The sequence below is a fragment of the Armigeres subalbatus genome, chromosome 3, assembly GCF_024139115.2.
Source record: "Armigeres subalbatus isolate Guangzhou_Male chromosome 3, GZ_Asu_2, whole genome shotgun sequence".
Lineage (NCBI taxonomy): Eukaryota > Metazoa > Arthropoda > Insecta > Diptera > Culicidae > Armigeres > Armigeres subalbatus.
The window spans coordinates 297,392,524-297,419,768 of record NC_085141.1 but is presented as its reverse complement, the minus strand read 5'-3'; the positions used below and the strand labels follow the sequence as shown (position 1 = coordinate 297,419,768).

The following is a 27,245-nucleotide window of genomic DNA, read 5'->3' as shown; positions in this document are numbered from 1 at the left end:
ATTTTATGAATTTATTTCACATTTCTTTCTTCTAGAAAGCGGCAATGCAATAGCGTAGCTTTGATAATTATCCTAAGCATACAAGGTGTCCTTCGGTTATCAAAAACAAAAACGCTGAATCACTATCTGTACTTTTGCCGTGTGCTCACTCGCAACATGTTTATAACAAAACACATTACTGAACGAAATAAGTATGTACTGTTTCACTATGTATATAAATTAACGTAGACTACATAAAACGGGGGAATAATGGTTTGTTCCAATTAGTAATGAAGTACTAAAACGAAGAAGACGGACGAGTTAATTCATGGAGCAGAACGATCATTCTAAGCTCAAAGCGCCAACACATTTAAAAGTCATTCCAAAAGAATAGTCAAATTTTTCCGCTTATTGAACATTCTATATTCCAATTATTCAAAGGCTAACTTTTATGCTATGTTTAAGGTAGATAGAACAGTTGTTTTTTTTGTTGTGTGACAAAAAATAATCTACGTGAATAGCTTCGCTCGACCACATTGGTTGGTTCTGTATCTTAAATCTGATCAGCGTCATCCCCGGCCGGTACTGTCGGTGTTAATATAGAAAACTGCCGAAACCGAACGCGGATCGGATACTATCCCAATAGTAACGGGTCCAGTTGGCTCTCGTCGCTTCGAACTCAGCCGAAGGGATCAGCGTTTGGATGAGTTTCAGCTCGGTATGATCCTCCTGAAATGAAAGGAAATAGTATCAATTTTTAATCATAATCATTAGACGAGTTCGTACAATTCCATTTAATTCCACCACTTGATTGTACCTTTGATAGATACGTATTTCGACCTCAACAGCGAGGATTAAGGTGGAAAAGAAGGGTTCTAATAGTAGGGAATGGAATTCATGACTTTTTGACGTAGGACTACGTCTACATTTTCTATATTGACTTTGCGATTGCTGAAATTAGAGACCTCCACGAAAATATGATAGACTTTGAACTTTAATATCTCAGCTGTATTTCGATTTCAATTTTTTTGGACCATTCGATCAATGAACTTGAAAATTCTGATTTTTAACTATTTATCATCGATAGTTGATAAAAAGGGTTTAAAAAAACACTTTAATAAAGAATTAAAAAAAAAAGATAAAAAGGGTCTCCAGAAGCCTTGCGAGCAAAGGCGTAGGGTTGCCAATCCGGAGATGGCGAGTTCGATTCTCGGGCCGGTCTAGGATGTTGTTGGGTGGAAAACATTCTCGACACCCTGGGCATAGTGTAAAGCTCTGTCCATTTAGAATCCGGAATCATTTATTGTATGGCAGCGGCACGGAAAGTGACCACTGCAAGAATTCTTTTACAGCGGTTTGTCTACCTAGGCGCCCACTTGCTGTGGTATAAATTTCACGAAGTTTCATGCAGCGTGTCAAAAATTATTCCAGATGGAAGCCGAAAGGAGAGAAAAAAGTCTGCACACCCACGTTGATAATCTTGTCATCGACGATGGAACCTACGTCAAAATGGATTTCGGACAGCTTCCTAGCCAAAAATTCTATATGGTGACGGCACGAGGAGTAGTTCCTGCGAAGTTTAACTTTGCTTTTTGGACAAACTTGCAAAAAAACGGATGATTTTGGCAAAGGGATATGCAACTGTGGGGCACAGACCTAAGTGTTTGTGACGAATAAGACGATGGACTCGAAGCTGTACAAGGAGGAATGTCTCAAAAAGCCGCGGTCGACCTTCCATAAAGCCCATAAAGGTCCCGTTAAATTTTTGGCCAGATTTGGCGAGTTGCCACTACAGCCGGGAAGTCATGCAGTGGTACCGCGATAATAACGAAGATTTCATCGATAAAAACATAAATCCACGCAACTGCCCACAGCTCCGGCCCATCGCGACATTTTGGGCAGTAATGAAGCGGAAGCTTAAGAAAAGTGGAAAAAGTGGAAAAACAGCTCGGGACGCGACTCAGATGACCAAAATGTGGAACAAATGTGCCAAGGAAGTTGACTCCGGAGGTGTGCAACTTTTGATGAGAGGAATAAAGAAGAAGGTGGGAATTTTCAGTAGAAACAAGAAGAAATTATTTGTATCAATATTTTTTTCTTAAAGTACAGTGAATTACCCTCGTTTTGATGTATTAACCTTATTTGTACGTCAATCCGTTACCGAGATACAGATGATTTTATTATTCCGGATTCTAAATGGACATAGCTTTATCCGTTGTACTTGCCAAATAATATACATACTCATGCAATGGCGGGCATAGAAAAGATTTCAGTTAATAACTGAGGAAATGCTAGTAAAATACGTTGAAGTTGAAAAGCCGGCCAAGTTCCAGTTGGAATGTAGAGCCATTGAAGAAGAAGAAGAATTGATAAAAAGTTTAAAAAACCCAGATTAATCCACCTAGCGGCGATGGTGCCTTTCTCGTGCATTATAAAAATAGTATTTTGGCCATTACTCTTGAGCCCATAGTCCGATCTGGCCAATTTTCAATAGGAAACAATGGTAGTTTATCCTGCGTCGAATGCAACTTGTAAATCGGTTAAGGATAAGTGCCTGAAAAATGAGTGACATTTTTTTTTGTGTGGGTGCGCACAGACACACACACACACACACACACACACACACACACACACACACACACACACACACACACACACACACACACACACACACACAGACATCACCTCAATTCGTCGAGCTGAGTCAATCGGTATATAACACTATGGGTCTCCGGGCCTTCTATAAAAAGTTTGTTTTTGGAGCGATCATATAGCCTTTACCGTATACTTAGTATACGAGAAAGGCAAAAAGTATTTTGGCCATAATTTCCGATCCCATAGTTCGATCTGGCCAATTTTCAATAGGAAACAATGGGACACAATTCTGCGTTGAATGCAACTTGTTGCGAGGAAATTGGTTTAGGATAAGTGCCGAAAAATGAGTCACACTTTTTTACGCGATTATATCGTAAAATAAGTATTTTGGCCATAACTTCCGATCCCATAGTCCGATCTGGCCAATTTTCAATAGGAAACAATGGGACACAATTCTGCGTTGAATGCAACTTGTTGCGAGGAAATCGGTTGAGGATAAGTGCCCGAAAAATGAGTGACACTTTTGCTACATTTTGGTACGTGGGTGCGCACAGACGCACACATACACACACACACACACACACACACACACACACACACACACACAAGAGGTGGGAGCTCGGGACTTGTTCCCGAGCGCCAATGAAAAACCACCAATCGGCGTTTCTCTCGGGAGATGACCGGGCCCTGGTACCAGTTCACTGGTTCCCAGCCAGCCCAAGCGGAATCTGCCTAGGGGACGTGGCGGAGGTTTGACAGTGGGCTCTGTTGAATCTCTACAAAAAACCACATGTCTACAAGCAGCTCTGTACAAGCGACCCGTGCCGCTTCCAAAGCACTTCAGCCCCATCAACAGGAGTGCCAACCGGCACATTAGGATCGATACCAGTAAGGTCCTAATTACGATATACTGGTCACGGCTTACGACAACGGACAGAATCTGGATAGTGGATTGGAAACGATGACATTGGGCTGACGGTCGTGCTGTTCTACTCCCTGAGTAAGGTAGGGTGACACCGGCTTGAAATGGCGAGTGGGCCAACAGTACGGCCGCCTCCTTCCCGGTAACAAATTAGCGGTCCTCCGAATACGTTCAATACTCGTCCACCAATTTTCTTGGTGAGTACTAGGATCGGTTGAGATTTTCCCGATTGCGCGATCGGCTCTGAACACGGCCATATAAGTGCGCCCGTGTCAACCCTCGCATGGACCTCACTGCTTGCAAAGATAATCCATGGATCATAAGCGACTACGTACGACGGGTGGAGATAACGGTTTGGAGGGGGGACCCTATAGAATGAATAATTCAACAAATCACGCAGAAGCAGATGCAGGAGCGGCGAACCCGTTCGCCAGTAGTGGGTTGGTGAGATCACCGCCGTCAGTGGCAGTAGTGCTACAGCAACAACAGCGGCAGAAGCAGGAGCAAAAGGAGCAGAAGAAGCAGGAACAACTGCAGGAGCAACGGCCAGGGCAGAGTGAGCTGGACAAGCCCCACAAAAGCCGAAAATAGTGGCCGCGAAGAGATTGGTGGAGGAACTTCACAATTTCGTGGATGGGAGGAACAACGTCCATAAGGAGATTAAGGACATGGTTCACAGGATCCGTAAGGCGTTATTATCGGCAGTGAACGAATTCGATACAGCAACGCTGAGGGCCGATGTAGCGGAGCGCGCATTGGCACAAACTAAGGCACATGCTGTTGCAGTTCCGCCAGAACAGGGAGGTATCAGGACATTTCCGTTATATCCTAAGAAGCAGGGAAAGGGAAACTGCTCGGGGTGGAGAGTTCACCAGCCTCCATGACTCCCAAAAGGGCAAGAACCTCACCGGGAGATGACAGGCCAGGCGGACTCAAGAGGCAGACACGGGCGGAAGCTGTCGCCGTCGAAGGGACAGACGCTACTCCACAGGGAGAAGGATGGAGTACCGTAGTAGGTCAGAAGGAGAAGAGAAAGAAAGAGCTGAAGCGAAAAGAGGCAAGGATGGAGCAGAACGGGAAAGAAAAGCCTCGTAGAAAGACGCCGAAGGGGAAGCTGTGCTAGTAAAGGCTAACGACGCTACGACGTATGCAGCGCTTCTCAAAAAGTTAAAGGAGATCCTGAGTTGAGGGACTTGGGCGAAAACATGATAAGGACCAGGCGCACACAATCCGGAGAGATGCTCTTCGAGTTGAAGAAGGACCCTGCGGTTCACAGCTCGGTTATGCAGGAGCGCATTGCGAAATCATTTGGCTCAGAGGCGGAGGTCAAAGCCTTAACTCCAGAGATGGTGATTTTGTGCAGAGAACTAGACGAGATCACGTCGGAAGAAGAGCTGCGGGGTGCACTACAGGCGCAGTGCAATATAGGCGAGGTACAAATGTCGATCCGGATTAGAAAGGCGTACGGAGGCACACAGACAGCGATGATTCGTCTGCCAGTAACCGCTGCTCATAAGGCACTGGAAGTAGGCAAACTGACGGTTGGATGGTCGAAATGCCCATTGAAAGCCGCCCCAGAAGTGAGCAAATCTATGGAGAGATGCTTCAAGTGTTTGGGCTTTGGACACCGAGCAGGAGCTTGTAAAGGTCCAGACAGATCTAACATGTGCTGGAAATGTGGGGAAACGGGTCATCTTGCGAGAGACTGCACGCAAAGACCGAAGTGTATGCTTTGCACTTCAGAGGACGGAAATGACCATCAGACGGGTGGCTACAAATGCCCAGCCTACAAGAGGGCGATCGCAGGCCAGCAGTAATGCAGATAATTCAGATTAATCTGAATCATTGTGAAACCGCACAACAACTGTTATGGCAGTCTACAGAAGAAACGATGTGCGATGTCGCGATAATTGCAGAGCCGTATCGAGTATCCCCTGATAACGGTAACTGGGTGACAGACAGAACGGGTTTGGCTGCGATACAAGTCATGGGCAAATTCCCTATTCAAGAAGTGGTGGAGAGTTCGTGCGAAGGCTTCGTGATTGCCAGAATTAACGGCGTCTTCATATGCAGCTGCTATGCACCTCCAAGGTGGACCGTGGATCAGTTTAGCCAGATATTGGATCTGTTGACCGATAAGCTGATCGGACGAAGGCCGGTAGTCATAGGAGGTGACTTCAATGCCTGGGCCGTGGAATGGGGCAGTCGAGTGACCAACACAAGAGGATATATCCTGCAGGAAGCTCTAGCGAAGCTAGATGTACGATTGTGTAATGAAGGCTCGGTGAGCACGTTTCGGAGGGATGGGAGGGAGTCTATCATCGACATCACATTCTGCAGTCCTTCGTTGATGGCAAGTATGGACTGGAGAGTTAGCGAGGAGTACACCCACAGCGACCACCAGGCGATTCGCTACCGTATTGGCCAACGAAATCCTGGTGCAACACGAAGAAGGATATCCAGTGATCGGAGGTGGAAAACGAAAGCCTTTAACAAAGACCTATTCGTTGAAGCACTTCGACCGGACAGCAGTACTGAGATCATTGATGCGGCCGAGCTAACAAGAATGATGGTAAGGGCTTGCGACGCTACGATGCCACGAAAACTAGAACCGAGAAGTAATCGGCGTCCAGCTTACTGGTGGAACGATAGGCTCAGTACGCTACGCGCTGCTTGCCTCAAAGCTCGGAGGCGGGCACAGAGAGCAAGGACGGAACCAGAGAGAGAGGAACGCAAAGCGGTGTTCCGGGAAGCTAGGACCGCATTGAAACGGGCTATCCAGCTCAGCAAGTCAGACTGCTACAAGGAGCTGTGCCGAGAAGCAGACGCCAACCCCTGGGGGGACGCGTATCGGGTCGTGATGGCGAAGATCAAAGGCCCATCGACGCCAGCTGAAATGTGCCCGGACAAGTTGAAGGCAATTGTGGAGGGTCTTTTCCCGAAACATGAGCCGACCATGTGGCCGCCAACACCGTACGACGAAGAAGGAGAAGCAAACCCCTTAGATCGACAAGTGTCCAATAGTGAGCTTGCGGAAGCGACTAAACGCCTGAAAGCGAAGAAAGCCCCGGGTCCGGATGGAATACCGAACGTTGCGTTAAAAGCTGCGATCCTGGCATATCCGGACATGTTCAGGAAGGCGCTGCAAAAGTGCCTGGACGAAGGCAATTTTCCAGAAATGTGGAAGATCCAGAAGCTGGTGTTGCTGCCTAAGCCAGGAAAGTCACCCGGCAATCCGGCCGCGTACAGGCCTATATGCCTATTAGACACGCTCGGGAAGCTCCTTGAGAGAATCATCCTCAATAGGCTGACGAAATGTACAGAGGGAGAACGCGGGTTGTCGAATATGCAGTTCGGATTCCGTAGAGCAGTTTCGACGGTGGATGCCATTCGAACAGTGCTCGAGAGTGCTGAGAAGGCGTCCAAGCAGAAGAGACGAGGAGATCGGTACTGCGCAGTGGTCACGATAGACGTGAAGAACGCGTTCAACAGCGCCAGCTTTGAAGCCATCGCGACGGCGCTGCACAGAATGCGGGTCCCCAACTATCTGTGCAATATCCTGAAAAGTTATTTTCAGGGTAGAGTTCTGACGTACGATACGAACGAAGGACATAAATCGATGCGCGTTACAGCTGGTGTTCCCCAGGGCTCCATACTTGGTCCAACTCTTTGGAACGGGATGTACGACGGAGTGTTGACTTTGCAGCTACCCAGGAAAGTGAAAATCGTGGGTTTTGCGGACGACGTGTCACTAGCGGTGATGGGCGAGACTCTTGAAGAAGTGGAGGTGTTGGTGATGGAGACGATAGCCATGATCGAGCGCTGGATGAGCGGTGTTAAGCTGCAGATAGCTCACCACAAAACGGAGGTGCTATTAGTCAGCAACTGCAAAGCGATCCAGCGGATGGAGATCGTCGTCGGAGGCCATGCGATTACTTCGAAGCGATCACTGAAGCACTTGGGAGTGATGATCGACGATCGGCTAAATTTCAACAGCCACGTTGACTACGCCTGTGAAAAGTCGGCGAAGGCAATGAACGCAATAGCGAGGATCATGCCAAACGTAGGCGGTCCTAGAAGCAGCACGAGGCGTCTGCTAGCTAGTGTCTCGTCATCGATACTGCGATATGGGGTTCCTGCTTGGGGTAATGCACTGCAAACCAAGCGGAACCGGGAAAAGCTGAAAAGTGTGTTCCGGCTGATGGCCATTCGAGTCGCGAGCGCATATAGAACGATATCGTCAGAGGCTGTATGCGTTATTGCTGGGATGCAACCCATCTGCATCACCCTGGAGGAAGACATCGAGTGTTATCAGCGAAGAGACACCAGAAACGTAAGGAAGGAGGTGAGAATCCGATCGATGGCGAGATGGCAACAAGAGTGGGACAGTACGGAGAAAGGGAGGTGGACCCACCGGCTCATCCCAAACCTGTCGGTGTGGATGAACAGAAAGCATGGTGAAGTGAACTTTCACCTGACGCAGTTTCTGTCGGGTCACGGATGCTTCCGGAAGTACTTACATCGGTTTGGACATACTAATTCACCGTTATGTCCAGAGTGCGAGAATGTCGAAGAGACTCCAGAACACGTGGTATTCGATTGCCCAAGGTTTGCGGAAGTACGTAGAGGAATGCCTGCACTAAGGGCGGACAACATCGCAGAGCGAATGTGTCACGAAGAAGGCACGTGGAATGTGGTCAGCAGAGTCGTGACGCAAATACTGTCAGAACTGCAGCGTAGATGGAGAAGTGACCAGCGAATAAGCGTAGTTTTGGGGAAATCCAGTGTGAGTCCAGTGAGCAGTGTTTGGCCTCGGGTCGTCGGGGCGCCAGCGAACCGGAAGTCTTCTGCCAACCGGAATCGTTGGACCGACCTCGGCACTCGAATTGCCAACCTGCTGAAGAAAGAAGAAGGAAGTGCTTCGGGTATGTAGGGCACCGCCAGTGCGGACGTCACCCACCACCGGAACTGTCGGACCACCTCTGCAACCCGAAGACAAAGACGGCGCAATGCGCGAAAGCGTCCCCTGCGATAGCCGCCGGTAGTCGGGGCACCATCAGTGCGGAAGTTTCCTTCACCGGAACTGGTGGACCACCCTCGACGCCGGGGGAAGTCAGGAGGATTCGAGTCAGGAAGATCGGTGCATGACCGTCGAGGGATCGAGACTACGTTGCAGTGGAGCAGTGGATTAGCCAGCCAGTCGGCGAACTAGCCTAAGCTAGGGGCCGGAATTTTAGAAGAAGTGCATGAGCACAGCCCCCCCCGAAGTAGTCGCAGCATCCCGTGGTCCCGGGGGGATCGAGGCAAGGAAGATAAGGGACCCGGTTTATCCGGGAGGCACATTTTTAGCAGGTCGGGAGGAGCCCATCCCTGTTCGCCTTCGAGCATAGTGTGGATGCTCGAGGTGTCTGTCGCGCAGATTTTTGATGGCCTTTAACCCTTGTAAAAAAAAAAAAACACACACACACACACACACACACACACACACACATACACACAGACATCACCTCATTTCGTCGAACTGAGTCGATCGGTATATAACACTATGGGTCTCCGGGTCTCCTATAAAAAGTTTGTTTTTGGAGTGATCATATAGCCTTTACCGTATACTTAGTATACGAGAAAGGCAAAAAGGTAAACTGACCAATCACGTACATGCATCGCCAGCACAGACATAAAAACCAATTGTCATAAGACGAGTTTGTGCAATCCCATTGAAATTCCACCACTTAATTGTATCTTGACAGATACGTATTTCGATCTCAACAGTAAGGCCATCTTCAGTGTCTCGTACTTGACTCGACTCGACTAAGCCGGCTACCCAACATTTGATCCTTCGAACCCAATAATCCGGCTCGAAGGACCAGTATATTGAATTACCGGACCCTCTTCAACATAGAGAGAGAGATAATTAGATTGCGCAGTCATAAACGTAATTAATATCATGGCTCAAACGAACCCAGGATTCTTGACTGCACAATATATAACACAGCTGAAACATTTATTGAACATTTTATTACAAATACATCATTGCTTAAAAAAATATACTGGCGGAGTTCAACTGAGACATAATGGTGCACGCGACCATCTAAACTGAATATTTCCTTCAATAGTTCGTTTGTAAATTCCTCCAAAAATACTTTCGGGGGCTCCTCCAGGAGTTCCAAATAATTTTCAAAAAATCCGCCGTTAATTCCATTGCACATTCTTCCAGGGATACCTTCGGAAAAGTCCTTGTAAATTTCTTCAGAAGTATCTTCAAAAGTTTCTACGCGAAATCCTCTGAAAATTATTCTTAAGACTTGTGAATGTCGAACAGTCTTTTACAAACTTTGGAATTTACTTTTGTAATTCGTTCGGATACTCCTAGAGCTTCGTCCTATAATTTTCTAGAGGAAATTCCAAATGAACTACTGGATAAATTTTTAAATAAATAGAGTAGTGTAGCGATTTTCCAAAAAGTTGATAAAATAATTTCTGAAATAATTCCTGTTGAAATTTCTGAAAATATTTATAAGGGATTTTTGGAGGAATCCCTTTAATAACCCTTAGAAGAATTTGTGAACTAGTTTCCCAAAGAATTCTTTACGGAACTTACCAATGTTGTCCTATAGAAATTTTACGAAGGAAATTTGTGGGAAGTTAGTGAAATTCGAAAGCAACTCCTTTAGGAGGTTTCGAAGAAGTTTCTGAATATTTGCGAAGGATTTTCCAAAGGAAAGCCTGTTGGAATTTTAAAATGAGTTCCTGAAATAGTTTTTGATAGAGGATTTCTGAAGGAGTTTCAAAAAAAATGAAGGTTTGCCTGAAGAATGTTTTGGATGACTTACCAAATTAATTCAAGGATAATTGTTCGGATAGAATTGTTTAAAGTATTTACAAAAAATGTCAAGAAGACTTTCCAAAGAATTATGGATAAATTTATGAAATACTATTTAATCCAGTAGTTGCCCCATAAAAACCTTGAATTTTTTTTTTGTCTTTATTAAGGAGACTTTCAGCGCGAGGCTGGTTCGTCTCCGTAGTAGGGCTGTGCAAATATCGATAAAATCGATAATATCGATATTATCGGATGAAATTTATTGATACGATATCCGATATCATTGAACTCAAATATCGCCGATATCGATAAATTTTTGTAATCGATGTAATGATGATGCCCAATTAAATCAACTAAAAACTACATACACTGGCTCACTGACTACATCCTTCAAAACATATGTAGCAAGCCAATCACATTTTTTTAAATGTCCATTGTGTCTGGTATTGAGAAATTGGGCGCATCAGTACCCACTAAGACGAAAGGCAAAACGCATGAACGATAAAGCTTACAAAACCCTCGCAAGGATGTTATCGATCATTTAGTAATCTGCCTTAGATCATTTAGTAGTTTTCCAATAACTCATTCCAGAGGCTAAATTTCAAAATGTGTTGTATGGTGGAGTTCTAGTACAAAGGTTTATCTACAACTCTGCCTAACAGTTCGTTGTTTAAATTTCACTAATAACGGAGCTATAGCGCTAGTAGCAGTAACTTTGACTAAATGATTGCATATTTTGTTATCATTTAGTATAAGTATAGCAACTAGCACCGTAACTCCTTTAGCAGTGGAATTCGAACATCGACCTGTTAAGGAGAGTTGTAGAAAAACCTTCGCACTAAAAGTCCACCATACAACACATTTTGAAATTTGGCCTCTGGAATAAGTTCAATCAAAGGTAATTGCCTATTTCCGGGGATTAAACCACCCGACTTGGACGTTAATGTACAATGTTATGAAAACTCATATGTGAATATGTACGTTATGTGGAAGATATTGATTTGGAAAAATGTATTGGAGGTAACCACTTTCCCTTCGATGGGACTCGAACCCATGACCCTACAGTACTGGGTCATGGGTCATGGGTTCGAGTCCCATCGAAGGGAAAGTGGTTACCTCCAATACATTTTTCCAAATCAATATCTTCCACATAACGTACATATTCACATATGAGTTTTCATAACATTGTAAACTCTGGAATAAGTTATTGACAAACTACTAAATGATCGAACGCAGATTACTAAATGATCGATAACATCCTTGAACCCTCGACAGGAAATCTAAAATCATTCTTAATAAACCACAGGCGGTGAAAGTTATTTCATGAAAATTATTGTCGTTTGCGGTGTTTTACCAAGATGGTTAAACTAAAATTTTCAAATTGTTTTGGGGTGACAAATTAGAGTTAGAAACGTGATAAAATCGGTAGTAGACAAACTCGGGTAAAAACTGTATTTTTTTTTTATTTTATCGGATATCGATCCGATATCCGATATTTTCAAACCCGATATATCGCTGATACCGATATATTACTAAATGAATATCGTCGATATCGATAAACTTCCATTGTGCACAGCCCTACTCCGTAGGTTTGAAATTTAATAAATAGATGTTTTGTAATAGATGTATTGTAATCTCGATATTTTGAGGATTTTCTTGGTTTGCAATCTTAATTTCACTGTCAAAATATGGTTTTGTTTTACTTCTGTACTGGACTAGTTCTGACCTTATAGTTCGTACTGCTGACGCCAAATTATGAATAAACTAATTACGTCAAAATTGTTGGTGAACCAACATTACCACAACTATGGCACCGCCAGCGCTACAGCTTAATAATTTGAAATGTTTTGAAAAATAAAAAGTCCATAATATTAAACTGATTCTATGTTAAAATTTTTAACAGAGTTCAATAGATAAAATGCGAAAACGGTAGTATCAGCGTTGGAAACAGTTACTGTCAAAAGTATGTATAACAACTGCCATTACGGCAAGTGTGGAAGTGTGTGTATAGGGCACTATGCCTTGAATCTATGTCTTCTTGGTTTTCCATGAAAGTTAGGATATAACAAGACCAGTAACTTTAAATTATTTAAATTGTATAACAACAAGACGGTTAGTGGTCTTGTTGTTATCTAATTTCTATGCAGTGAGAAAAGTTAGAGATCAGTCGTGTAATGTTCTGTATACTAGGATAATGAAGGAGCGCCGAAATAGAGCAAGGCAAAAATTTTGAGTGAATCTACGGAATTGATGATGAAGCAATCTGGCATCGCTTCGCCGACAAACGACGTCACTTCCCGGGCACCGATTCGTTCGGTCCGTCCTGAGCCTCGTGATGCCCAGCGTGCACCTGCCAACCCTACCACGCCCCGTCGAGGCACCCGCTAACGTACTCGACGACGAAGCTATCGATTTATGCGGCTATTGCTTGACGTCCCTTGAAGATACACCCCGCCGCCGCCCACCTCAGTCAATAAATCACCGTAAGTTGAAATACTATGTTGTTACTAGGACTCCCACATCCGAAACTCTCCCCTACTCATACCGCCCTGGGACGCGGGAGAAAAAAGAAGGCCTTTGGTGCCCACCCCGGAAGCGGCCGTTGGCTCAAGACCAGCTGCTTGGGGCTTAGGCGGGTTCCATTCTGGGACCGAGCAATTTCTCCCGGGGTCAAATCGTTTCACTGGGAAGCGCTAATAGTCCATTCGGAAAGTGTTTTCTCGCCTCATGGCAAAACACGGCTGGACACGGACGGATGAAAAATAAACCACCAGAATAAATCACTGAACTTTTGGAGAGCTCAATCTAAAACACCCCAAGTAACCAGTAAGCATTATATAAAGCATTTGAGTGGCATTATATGCGCCTTTACTGCAAAACATTAAATGCCAATAAGCCCTATAGTCGCCTTTAATGCTATTTTAATGCAGGTTTTGGCCCAATATATGGCTGCTTAAATGCTCAATCCTACTTTATCGATAAAGTAGAAATTTCGCTGAGTAGCATTTATTCAGCATCCGAAATGCTGAATAAATGCTTAATTTTTAAAACAAGAAAAAAAGTTTTTTTAATGGCATTTTTTTTCTAATTCTTTTTTTACATATTTTTTTTCAAATTATATAGTTTACTGTTTATTTTCATATTTGAAATGGAACATATTTTTTTTACTTTCTTCGAGCGGGATTCGAACTCGCGGCTCTTGCCATCCGACGCTGTAGTTGTCATCGCCCTTACCAGCTGGCCCATAAGAGAGAGATGATAGTGGAAATAATTTTGCCAAACATAAACAAAATCCCCTTTCAGGAACATTGAAACTTAATCTAACTCATCTCAGAATGTAACTGTCACAAACGTCATAGCCAGTTGCAATGAAACAGCTACAGTAGTGCTGCTTTAATGCATCCATCAAAAATAGTGCAATGAAATAATAAAATGTAGCGAAACTATGTAATTAGTGGTAGGGTTAGGTTAACGACAAGTACTCCTGTCAATGGTCGGAATGGAAAAAACATTCTGCACGTACCGATTTCTATTTTCAAATGTCAGTTCATTGGACAAATAGTACCGCTATATGGTTCCATATTGGAAAACGTTTGACGTATGAACACTACAGGCCTTAAAGTGGCACTAATGTAGCTGTTCCATTGCACTTAACGAAAAACAACATTGTGCATTCAGAATGCTATTTTAAAACTATGCCTCTCATGATGGCTTTGAGAATGCTTATTTAGAACAGCCAAGTTTTCGAAATGCTTATATACAGCACGGAGCATATGCAATGCCAGTATAATGCTACTATAGTGCTTACTTTAATGCTTATTGGTTACCTGGGACGTATTATGATATTTTAGAGAAAAAATCTTAATAGAGTGTGCGATCGGTCGTGTTGATGCTAGTCCGGGAAAGCGCGAAGTGAAAAAATAATGTTGCATCAGCAGAAAGTTCATTAGTGCGTGATTGATCGTGTTTTGCAGCTTATTAAACGAAGCACTTTGATGTCGCGTTGGATTAATGTCAAATACGGTTTTTGTCTGCGGGTTTTCGAAATAACTTTGTCCATAATAAATATTTAGTGACTTTCCATGAATTACCTTCTTATTCTCAAGTCTCAACTAACCAACTAACCCTTCGGTCAATTTTAGACAGCGTAGACAATTGTATATATAAAATTATATAAATAATAAATTTATATAAAATTTCAAAAACTGGACATTCATCATAAATGCACCCCACCCCTCCTCCTAAACTGTTCACGTGGTATACGGACAGCCTCTATACGGAGGCATTATACCCAACAAGTTTTTGGGAATTTCTTCGCAAATTCCTTCAGAAAAACTTTGAGAGATTGCTTTAGAAATTCCTTTACAAATTTCTTTGAAAATTATTTTGAGAAATTCTTGGGAAATACGTTCGGAAAATCCTTGACAAATTCCTTTTGAAATTCGTTCAGAAATTCTTTAAAGATTCCTTCTAAAATTTATTTATGAATTCCTTTTGGTTTTCTAAGGAATTTATTCGGGAATTATTTTATGGACTTCTGAAGCGATTTCAGCTCTTCAAAAACAATATTTTAGGAATTACTGAAATTTTGTCGGTAATTGCCATATTCTGCGCTTTTAAGTTAATGTTGAAATAAAATCGTTGTTATAGAGAAACCATAATGATTTATGAATACCTTTTTGTAGTTAGGGTTAGGCGGGGCAAGATGGGTAACGGGGTAAGATGGGTCAGGGCCGTTTTTGAGCATCGTGTACATTTTAATGTGGAGATTATGACTTTGTAGGAGGAATAATTTGGTTCTACTTTATTATAACTCGATTTGATGATAAAATTTTAATTTGGTAGAGTATGGCAAGGTAAAATATTTTTCAGCATTGTTTCTTATACGAAACACACTTTCTATAAAACGTGTAATCTCGTCGAGCAACGTAAAATTTAAACATTTTTAGTAACATAGTGAACGTATTATAAGTAATGTAGGTGATGTTATACTAACTGCGTTGAAATAAATAAATTTGATCGAAAATTAGACATTCTGTAAATGGGGCAAGATGGGTCAGCACATACTGAAGGGCATAGTTCGTATTCAAAACATATTTTTCATTGCTGGTTTAATCATTTTAAGGTTACTTTTGACATGATGATGTTAAGGCTCAAGACTCCGTAACTCTGTTTTGAAAATTAATGACGTTATTGCTTGTTAGTATTGGTGAGGCAACTTGTACGAAAAAAAGTGACGAAAATTTGAGGTGGGTGGGAATGGGGTGGTAAAAGCTTGTCAGCTGCTACATAATGTTGCCAGATGCAACAAAATGTTTATTTTTGAGCATTTTTGAAATATTTATTATATTTTTTTTTTTTTTTTTTTTTTCGAGAGTTGACCAGTTGTAGTCTTAATAGACTGGTATCTCGGCTGGGCTCTCCATGTGATACACAATACTAGCAGACGACTCAAGCTATGTTGCTCACTAGGTCACTGCGGCCTGGGTTTGTATTGTGATCATACCGATACATTATTCTTTCTATCTACAGTCTGTCAATTATAAACCGAACAAATAATGGAAGCTCAACATGTACATAGATGTTTTCTGAATAAGTAGTTAACATGTAAATTTAATTATTAGTTACTTGGAGCCGACATTCAATACCTAATAGTAGTCTATGTTGACAACGGGTGGTACTGTTGCCATTTCCAAGTAGGGTAAGGCACCCAGAAATCGCCCTCCCCCCAGTTTTCGCCTACCGATTTTAAAATCTTCATTTCTCGAAAACTAGTTGTTGAAACGAGTTAAAGTTCAGGTTTTCATTCAATTATTAAATAGTTTTGCGTTGCGTTGCGTTGCGTTGCGTTGGTAACGGAGTATTTCGTAGATTGCATACTGATAGCTGTCATGTATATCTTTAACTTCCTTACTCCAAATGCTTATGGAATACTATTTGGGAATTAATAGCAATCCAAATGGAGGTCCGAGAAGAGAAAGTATGAAAACTACCATTGCTGGCCACGCCCATCTTCTCCGTTACAAGGAAAGGGAAGGAAATGATGACATGACATCTACTTAACAAGAGGCCAGCGACTCACCGACGCCCTCATAGATGTCAAGGAGTTGGATGGTTGGGAGGGATGTTGTACGGGAATCATCACTATAAGCAAGTGATAACAGAATGCATTTCGTAAATACGTTGGGAGTTACGTTGCTAAGAAAGTTATTGTAACTCCGTTTTCCTTTGTCGTCCTGGGATGGGGCAAGGTATTTAATCTGTGCCCTGGCTAATAAGCCTAGGTTCAAGCGCCATTGATCGCTCTCTGAAACGAGATATATAAACACTTGCAAACTCAATTCCCTTCTACAACAACGTTATTATATATATAAAAAAAAATGATAATTATGATATGATTGCAAACGCTACGATTATGATTGTTGGTTAATCTTAGCAAAGTTTTCAAAGAGATTCATATCGGATATCCAAATAAATACCCAAAACGTGTCTCACATTTTTGTACACACACACCTTTTCAAAATAGGTTCTAGGATCTTTTAGAATAGGTGTTTAATTGTTCATCCATCGAGTGAATAAACAATTAATCGTTCAAAGTGAGCGGTTGTTCATTTGAATGTGAAGAAAAAAAAACTTTAACGCCATCATTATTTCTGCAAAGGAAGCGGCGTCAAGGTAGCAATGCTTTTATTTGAAATTATGCAGTAAAAAACATCATTGACAAAACTGCGGCTGGCACCTCCATCCAGAATCAAATTATTAATGTTGTTACAACTCCAGAGTGTCAAAATCTACTCAATGAGCATTCCATGACACGATGGAGCCACACAAAAAAGCGGCGCTTATCGAGATCCTGGATCATATTTTAACATATCCGAAACAGTTATGCAAACGTACGCTGCCACCATGACGATGAACGATTAAATGAATTTTTAAAAGGCAAAAAGCACGAGAAGTATAAGTTAATTATATCATAGTTTTTGTATAAATATATTAAGATCAATAATGTAGGCAAGTAAAAATAATAGTATGATAAGAGTAAGTGTGTGCAATGCAAATACTATTTGAACAAAACAGAAAAATGTAAAAGCTGCAAATTTTTAATGTTACAAATCACATGTTCTAGATCTCGGCACAGTAGCGGTTAACTAACACAGAGTTCCTATCAAATAAATAACGGAATAATAAAAAAAATCACCTGTTCCACATGGTAAGAAGAAAATCTTATAAATTGAAACATTATTTAGTTTTGTGCATCGGTCATTTTACCCGGATTATATAATAAATATTTTAAAAATCCTCTAACATGTAATAAGAGCGCTGCATATACATGTCAGGAGTTCTTTGTTTACAAGTTAAATCTAAAAAAATGCAATTTCCGCAGCGATATTTTAGACATTTTTTGCATGGTTTGAGTTACTAATCATTATTATTTTAAGTGAAACTAGGGTATTATGGTGTATAAGGTGGAAAAAGGAACATCCTCACCAATTTTCTGCTGATTCATTCCTACAGTTTCAAGGTCTCAAAAACCAGCTCCTAATGGAAGAAATGAAACTCATACACTACACTGCACCATATTTAAATTTGTAAAGCTGCACACCACACGCCAGAACAAAACCGCGGAAAACTGAGCCAACACTCACGCACTCCGCGGAAGCTATCTCTTCGTAATTCTAGTCGGAAAAATGTTGGGGGCATAGCACTAGTCAAACTGGAAAATCATCGAAAGCGCGAAAAATATGCTGTCAAAAAAATTGAACGCAACCGACCACGCGCAAGGCATACTTCGATCTCATTCAATTATTAAATAGTTTTGAACAAAAACTTGAACTTTGACTATTTTCAACAACCAGTTTGCGAGAAATTAAGATTTCAAAATCGGTGGGCGAAAACTGGGGGGAGGGCGATTTCTGGGTGCCTTACCCTAACAATTTCGAATAAAGATGTAATGATATCATTCTGGTAGGGAAGTTTCAAAATAGATTAATTTAAGTACTATTGTAATAAATGGACATATTGAAGAGCTTCCCTTATTTTAACACGGTTGAGTATCGGATGTTTGTCAATACGTCGTCGAGTTAATTGTATCCTATCAGTCACAGTAATGTCATATGTTAAAGTTTCAGTAGTCTAATAGTGATCATTATACAAAATTTCTGTCCAGTTGTTCCGTAATTGCTTTTTTTTGGTCAAGTTCTATTCCCTTTTCTAATATTCAAACCTTTATTATTTATTAAAAATTATTTATTATTTATTAAAATAATTCAGTTATTCAGATTCAGGGTATACAATATTCAATATAATAGTGGATGAACGCATCATATGGTCTATCCTCATTTCCGTAAGTGGTCAAGTTATTAGTCTTGTAGCAATAATAGTGATACTAGTTATTCTCTATCTTGTGAGTGCAATGGTCTCAATTAACTATTCTAAACAGAACTCTGTCTCTTGTCTTTCTGTCCACCGATGGTCATGTATTTATTTTCGTTTTTTATTATTTATTTGATATCATTAAATTTCAGTCATTTATTTTACTATCGGTCATTTATTTTATTATAAGGTAAAGGTCAGCGAATCTGTCTTAATACGAGAAACACTAAGTCATGTCCCCTATATATTAGCTAATTTTTCTAACTAACCTAATAGAAGGAAGAGAGAAACAGTTTTTTTGCGTTGATCCATGCAGCTAGAGAGACTAAAATAAAAAGATTATCGAGAAGATATAATAGATACATTCACTATCTCCAATGCCAAATTAGTAAATCTACAAATTCTACTTTTCACTACTAAAATTCTACTTCAGCTATACGGGTACAAAATGAATTATTGTTAGCTACTACTACAAGTATAAATAGATGTATGCTATTTGGATAAGCGTTTGTTTCAGGGTCTTGTTAGTATTAGAGTTATGTTAGTTAGACCCCTACTGAGCCCTGCCGGCACCTCCAAATTTACCAATAGGCAGTTGTTGTTAGATCGTGCGACACTAACCATTAGTTAACTTGGAGGCATGGTACCTCAAGTGTTTGGTATAACTGTTGACCTTATTTAAGTAAGATGTGATAAAAGTTTCTCTACGGAGCTTATTTTCAAACCATTACCATTAAAATGACGATATTCTTGTGAAGGAGATATACAAAATGGAAAAATATCTTAATTTTTTTAATTTAGTGTTGAACTTAACCTTTGTTTGAAAAAAGCACTCTATTAAACAACAAAAATAAAAATAAAATAAAAATCTTTTTAAGACACTTGAAATATCAACGTCAAGCCCCTTTTCCATGGACAGGGATTTATGAAATATTTATTATATGGAAACTTATTTTAAATTTCTTCGTACACCACTGGGCTTTCAACATACAGTGTTGGGGAAAGTACAGTAAAACATTTTGATTCTCCGAATATTTACATTTTATCCGGTAAAATTTCGTGCACTGAGCAGTCGAGCACACTGAGACAGTTTCCCAAATAAATGTAAGACGAAATTAAGTTTTTTTATTCTTCACCCGCAGACTGTTTGTTTGCTGCTGCGTGAGTCTCGTGCCATCCATCCACACTTTCTTGTGCGCAGTGCAAATAGAACAGAATCGAGTCTAATTAGGCTGTGGCACACAGCCTTGAAAGAGTGCTAGCCACAGATTCTGATTTATTAGTTCTAATCTGTAAAATGAGTAAGGAATAACGAAATGTATATTTGCCACCAGAACCGGCTATACGTTGAGAAATTATTCTACGAAAACATTGATTGTGGGGGGAGAAAATAGTAAAAGTATGTGCTGTCGTCTGTTTGGTCGTGGCTGCTGCTGCTGCTGCCGTAGTTTTGTTTTTTTTGACTGCATGGTAGGATGAATGGTACGGTAAAATTAAATGTCAACCATTATCCACCCTCCAACAGAAGCTTGCATAATCTTTTCTTTTTTCTGGTTGATTTGATTAATTCGACAATCCGCAGTAATTATTTGATCAAATAAACCTGGCAACGATGAAATGATGATTCTTTTCTTGTATATGCATAAAGTTGTTTGCGTGTCGACTAGCATCCCGCATAGTTGAAAACGGTTTGCCCTATTGTTGTTACTAATAATATTTATTAAGGAGTATTGTTACTACTTGGATTATAATCGTTTTACAATGTAACTACAGGTTGATCTAAAACTAGAATTGTACAGCATTTTAAATCTACTATACCGTTTGCAATAATTGTACACTTTATTATTCTTTCATAATTTCATATCGTTCATTCTTTTGAAACAAAATTGTAATAAATTGTGAATGAATTATAACTGGTATAGCCTCGAGTATTGCAATAATACAGCACGTGGTTATAAAATAATTATGTATCTTCTTAAGTTGTTGCGCTTCCACACATACTTTGAGAACCGTATCATTTCATGATAAATTCACAATAACCGTTGAAGTTCTGCATTAAGTATGCGTTTGGTTTTTGATGGACTGAAATATTAATTTTCCGTGTTTGTTTATAGTCAGAAAAATACTGTTGCGATGGAACCAGATTTTTCCGTAAAAGTTTTCGCGAGAGTTTTCGTATGCAGTTTCTCGCACCGAAAAAAACAGGTAAGTGATCGGAATTCATATAATAATAAATATTATAATGAATAATAATTATTATTGTGAAATAATAAATATAATGCTCTTTAATAGTTTTTCTTTTGTTCCCAAACAGGTCCTGAGTAGGAGAATCGAGATGATCGCAATCTCGGGAGGACTTGGCTCGGAATATTTTTAATCATTTTTATAAATTAATTGGTAAGTCATGTTTCATAAATTAAATAACGCCTGCAGATTTATGACATAGGAATTTCTCTCCACTATTTCTTGCAGTCCATACTACATCCTCACAATGGGGGCAGCTTCCTGGAGACCATACATCCCATAATATGGATTTTTGTTTGCAGACGCCACATTAAGTTTACATTATGTTAACAATAAATCGTAAAATAATAATAATACATAAAGATCGTGTTTTATTAAATAAATAGAAAAATATGCTAATTGCTCTTTCTTCCAGTAGAAGATAAAGGATACGGTATGTAAATTTTTTCTTTAATATCATTCTACGGTTCATATATTACACCCCTTATTGTTCTCAGCTAAAACAAGGATTGTAACTGGACCATACCACATACTGTGAGCCGAAAATAATGTACTGGAAAAATTCCTTTTTTATATGTTAATTATACTTAACCGCCTATTACCCGTATGGTCGATTGGTCGAAAACAGTATACCATACTGCGAAAACCATTCACCATGAGGTAAGTTTATCTTAAGTATGAACAAACATCAGAATGGTAGGGATAACGTTTTCTATTGTTATGTACGTTTTGAGTTATGCTCCAATTATGGTTCATGATTATGCGGGATATTCGATGTATTGTTTTGATATTTCTAAGTTGCTTTGAAGAGATTTTGGGCGCACTATTTCACCTAATGCGGTAGTGAATTTGGGTGTTCCGAATTTTGCAACATTCACAATACGGCCGTCAAATTTGTCTCTCACTTCAAATTTTTTAAAGCAGTTTTCGTTGGTTTTTCGACATGAAGTGAAGAAATTGGTGTTCAACATCAAAGACAAAAGTGAAAGTTAGGTAGTGAATTATGTTTAGTTGTGATAAAATCAAGGAAACGGCGAGAAAAGGACAAGTGAAAAACTGAGTGCATGTGTATGTGTGTGTCTCGATCGTTCGGAGTTGGTGTGTGTATAATTAGCATACCAAAATTTGTCTAGGAAAACAGCAGTTTTAAGGGTTTTTTAGTCAATTAATTGATAATTAATTAGCTAGGTGAGTGAAAAATTCATATGAAAATACCATGAATATACGTTGACAAAGGTAAGTTGGTGAATAGCAGTGAAATATTGAATTTTGGCTAAAATTGCATTAGTATTAGTGCGAATGAGAACAAAATCATCTTCATCATCAAATTGATTACGGTTTATAGAGCCTTAATTTGTTTATTTAAAATGTATATTTTTTGTTTTTAAGAAAGCAATACTTAGACGGCTTGTTTTTATAAGAATTTGCAGACATTTTTAAATGTAGAGCCATTTCTTCATCCAAAGCTTAAACATTATTTTTTATTCAATATAATCATTGGCAATAAAGCTATCTATCTGTGTGTAATTCAATATTGGGAATAAAAACAATATTTATTGCAGTATTTAAAGGTGACCCATCTTGCCCCGCTGTTTGACCCATCTTACCCCGCCATTTTTTGATTGACAGAAAAATAGACTTCTACTTTAATGACTTTAATGATGTTATTTCATACCCCTGGCTTACAGATTATGAGCTATTTTTATAGATCCATATTGAAAAGTTGAATTAAAATGTTTCTGTTTTGAGATATTCAGGGTTCGCCTTAGGTGACCCATCTTGCCCCATCATACCCTAGTTGTGTAACTATAATCCAGGGAAGACTATAAATCTTTAAAATTTTGATTGAATTGACTAAGAATATATATTTATTATTTATCGATTTGTGAATTGCCATATGGTTCCCAATTCTGCGCACATATTTTAAAATGTTCCATATTCGGCGCACAATGTTCCTAATTCTGCGCACAATAATAAACACTCAGTCTGAGTAATTTTTTGTCTCATGAACTGGTTTTGAACATTTATACAAATATTTCATTATTTTTGCACGTGATCCATTTTTTCCGTTGGACAACTTTCCAGATCGACGCAGCAAACCTGAAAAAATAAAAATGAGGTGGGGCGTATTTCCCAGACACTTTTTGAAATCCGTTTTCTCACGACTTTTCAAAAAAGATTTATTACGTGTTTTATCTGTAATATTTTTATATGACTACTCACGGGCAATGCATTTGCGACTTCCTGGACTATACCAAATAACGCATAACTTGCGTTGAAAAGTAAAAAGTTATCAAGGGGTCGTACACAAATTACGTAAGCACTTATGGGCGGAGGGGGTCTGCCATTTTCTTACGCTCCATATAAATAAAAAATGATTGGGGTTGAAAACCCCAGAAAAATTGCTTACGTAATTAGTGTACGGCCCCCAAGAAGTTGCCTTAGGGGGGGGCATATTATACCATCTTACCCTATATCGATTTTTCAGGGAAAATTATTGGTGCTAGTCACGAATATTATACACATTCAGTCAGATTAGATTACCTAGAAGTTTAAAAACAGCTCTGTGAGCTGTCGTGCGCAAGGCCAAATAGCAGATATCCCTTGTCTCTTTCCGGATAATCTATCTTCGCATTTTTTTGCTCTTCTTGTTGTATTTAAGCATTTTGAAATATGTTTCCTTGCCAAAAAAGTTGCTACGTCCAATTTGGGTTGACAAGCCAGGCCTATTGTACCTATTAGGGTGGTTCAAAAAATTGATTTTGCTCCACAGTGCTCATCTGATTCTTTACCAAGTTCTGAGTGTCCTCTGAAAATTTGAGCTCATTTGGATTAAAACTGATTTAGCACAAGCCGTTTCAAGTTTGCATGCAAATTAGTATGGGGAAATTTATTTTTTCATTATACTGTTAATAACGCTTACTGTTAATAACTTTAAGCGCAGATTAAAAGAAAACCTACATAGCTAAAAGGAATACTCAACAGCTTTCACCCAACGAAAACCGCATGTTGATTAATCGCCCCAATAATTAGTTTTCGATTTAAAGACAGGTTGCGAATCTTCAGTCATGATCGTTAAACTGCTTTGAGGGCATCACTGAAATGTGCAGTGCAACATAGTAGCCTGAATTTGTGTGTGCTATCTTTCGCGCCACAAGCAGCAATGTTGCCTGTTGGTGAGTTATGCAATTAGCTCTAGAAAACCACGGTATAGATTAAATTCCATTACTAATTATTGGGACGATTAATTGAGATGCGGTTTTCACTGAGTGAAAGCTGTTGAGTATTCCTTTTAGCTATGTAGGTTTTCTTTTAACATGCGCTTGATGGGGAAGCGTCATTAACAGTATAATGAAAAAATAAATTTCCCCATACTAATTTGCATGCAAACTTGAAATGGCTTGTGCTAAATCAGTTTTATTCCAAATGAGCTCAAATTTCCAGAGGATACTCAGAACATGGTAAAGAATCAGATGAGCACTGTGGAGCAAAATCAATTTTTTGAACCACCCTAGTACCTATCCTTACACAATTAGGAACATAAAGTAAATTATGTGCCATATTCAGCGCAACATGAATTGCTTTCTACAGGATAAAAATGACACTCTGAAAGCCGATTTTCATCATATTGAAGCAACAAATAATCTGCTTTGCACTTCGCTTTAAAAAAATGAGTCCAAATATTTTTTTTTGCTCAAATTCGAGAAAAAATTGTTTACGTGTGTTTTAGCGCTGCCATTTCTTGACATTTTTTGTTTTTTACCGATTTTGTTTTATCTTATATTCTCGTTATCAACGTTAATTTATTGCTTTATTATCTGCCCATGACAACAATAAATTCCCAACTTTTTGATGACATGTAAGTAAATATAATAATAACGCTAAAGAATTTTTTAAAATGTTTTAGTGTTACAGTGTGCAGAATTAGGAGCCGCGCAGAATAAGACACACTCACGTTAATTCTTCTAGGAATTCTCTCATTTTTTTTAGAAAAATGATTCAGGTGCTCCATCCGAAATTCACCCAGAAATTCCTTTACAAGTTCGTTTAAAAATTCTTGCGGTAGATCATCCAGAAAACTCCTCCAGAAATAATTGAGAAAACTCCGCCAAAAATTCCTTTGAACACTCCTTTTTTTAGGATGCTCCTCCTGGAATTCCTGCGAAATTATTTTTTTTATCGAAATTCTCGGATGGAGTTATCAAAATAATCTACAAAGGAATTCCTGGAGAAATTTTCTAAGAAATCCTGGAGAAATTGAGGAATCATTGGGGAACATGCTGAAGGAATTATCAATGAAATATACTCTGAGGAATTTCAGAAGGAACAGTTAAAAGAATTTCCGTCTAAATTACTTCTAGAATTCTTAAAAGAATTCTAAAAATAGTTAAAATTATATGGGCGAGCTTTTACATCAATATACAAGCTACATATTTATAAATTCTTTGGCATCACATCCCTAGTGCTACATTGTCGCGTTGATTTCTAGGCCGAGTGACGATTTTTGCATTGGAACATCATGAGGCTGATACGATAAACCTTTAAGCCCAGGAAATTCGAAACATTTTTCAGCCGAAAATTTCCTAGATCGGACCAGAAATCGAACCCAGCCAGACTCAGCGAAGACTTGCTTTGTAGCCGCGCATCTAACCCAAATTTGTCAATTTAAACAAAAGCACTATTTGAAATTGGAATAACATTTCATCTAATAAAAGCTAAATGACAAAAACTTGAATAAATTTTTGAATTAAAAAAGGGCTCTAGTAGACTAATTTCAACTAAATCCTAACAAAACGGTTAAAAATTTCAACCGAATGAACGTGAGCCATAATAATTTCCCACCCATGCATACCTTTTGTTCGAGCTCCATTACAACATTGGAATAATGCCCAACAGGCCACTGCTTCAATCGCCAAGTTTGAGCTATTTTCTTGTTTGGGACAATATCGTCATATTTTCCGCTCACGTTACCCCCAAAAAGGACAAACCTAGAATAATAAACCATCAGTGAACAATTCAATGAATTTTGCCTTTCAACTTACTCTCCACCCTTGTAGAGATCCAGCTTTACGTGACCTCGCGTAAATGCGGTCACCATGTCCGTTCGGGTAAGCGCATCATAAAGCTCATTGGCCTGACACTGAAACCGCTCAACGGTTTCCAGCGTTTTAACGTCCAGCTTGCAGCCAACATCCTTCGGTTCGCTAATCACAGTCTGTAGTTCTATTTTTTGCTTGTTGAAACCACTGGCGTAGACGGTTTCCTTGTCCGGTTTCACTACGGTGACCCCATCCTGTTCCGAGCCCTTCTTCGGCAGGATAAGTCCTTTGGCAAAGTCCTTCTTCAGCTCTTTGATGTAGGTATCGAGTTGCTTCCGCAGTTTGTCTCGTCCGATGTTGTACATAAACATCTTCAGCTTTTCCGAAGCATTGTTCGAAGAATCCACGGAAACTGTCAGTTCTACCTCGTCCACATCGTTCTCCTCCGAAAGATTCGGAATGGTGACCTTCCCGGTTACATCCTCGTCGTCAATGGTGCCTTTCCATTTGAGGACGATGTTCCACTCGAAAAAGAATATCAGCTTCCCTTTCCGGTTATTGGCAGTGGCTTCACCTTCCATTTTTTCGATTTCTACAATTTGGCACTCTTGGCCAGAATCGGCAATAACGAAATCCTGCAGCAGGGCTTTCAGCTTGTCTTTGGACCATGGTGTGGCATTTTTCTCCGTCCAGTGCCAGTTGTTAACATTCGTGGCATCGGGTCGTTCCTCGACAATCCAGCGAGGATCTCCTTCGCCCCATTTGGCCATTTTTTTAAAATACGGAGTGTTCAAATTTTTCCCTGCGGGCAATTTTTTAGAGAAATCAAAAATAATTTTTGAGGTTAGTCCGTGTTAAATGTGATACTTTTCAATGGTTTTACTACCAGAATATCAACTGATCTGTTATTGACTCTACTGCACCTTTCCTGCAGAACTATCTTTTTGAAAATATAATTTAATTGTGTTTTTATTGTATGGATTTTTTCTCAAAAAATTACTTAACGGCGACCAAACACTGCACTACTTTTCTCGTCACGGAATGATTCTAGACTGTTCGGCAACATTCGGGAAATCGATTCTTTAACACGAACTGTCAACCCAAAACAGACAAAAAAGTTGAACGAAAACCGACCAAAAGCGAATGACAAAAACAGAAGGTGACAGTTCTACGCCCAGTGGAAAATAAATGTATAATTTGGTTTAAGGTGGTACGGAATCCCTCTCTAAACTAAAAGACAAGAAGAAAATTATTTTAAACTTTTAGTGGAATG

At 39.9% G+C, this 27,245-nt stretch overlaps 1 protein-coding gene and 1 long non-coding RNA gene across 2 annotated transcripts; one reads left to right on the top strand and one right to left on the bottom strand.

Annotated features, from left to right (window-relative positions):
• Positions 1-378: 378 nt before the first annotated feature.
• LOC134224932 (activator of 90 kDa heat shock protein ATPase homolog 1) lies at positions 379-27,038 on the bottom strand. The gene is made up of 4 exons (XM_062704586.1): positions 26,859-27,038; positions 25,976-26,774; positions 25,786-25,921; positions 379-708 (listed from the first exon to the last, which is right to left on the bottom strand). Exons 2-4 carry the CDS (start codon positions 26,740-26,742, stop codon positions 574-576), a joined length of 1,038 nt encoding a protein of 345 aa, XP_062560570.1. The 5' UTR covers positions 26,743-26,774; positions 26,859-27,038; the 3' UTR covers positions 379-573.
• Positions 20,681-21,280, top strand: LOC134224934 (uncharacterized). The gene is made up of 3 exons (XR_009983112.1): positions 20,681-20,894; positions 21,004-21,086; positions 21,162-21,280. It is a non-coding gene; the product is annotated as an uncharacterized LOC134224934 (long non-coding RNA).
• Positions 27,039-27,245: the final 207 nt, after the last annotated feature.

Bases quoted from the DNA above. Each gene is read 5' to 3' on its own strand.
- LOC134224932 (XM_062704586.1), bottom strand. From the start codon at position 26,742: ATGGCCAAATGGGGCGAAGGAGATCCTCGCTGGATTGTCGAGGAACGA. The intron at 25,922-25,975 runs GTAAGTTGAAAG...TTATTATTCTAG, and splicing joins GATCTCTACAAGGGTGGAGA to GTTTGTCCTTTTTGGGGGTA. The intron at 709-25,785 runs GTATGCATGGGT...CTTTCATTTCAG, and splicing joins TAATGGAGCTCGAACAAAAG to GAGGATCATACCGAGCTGAA.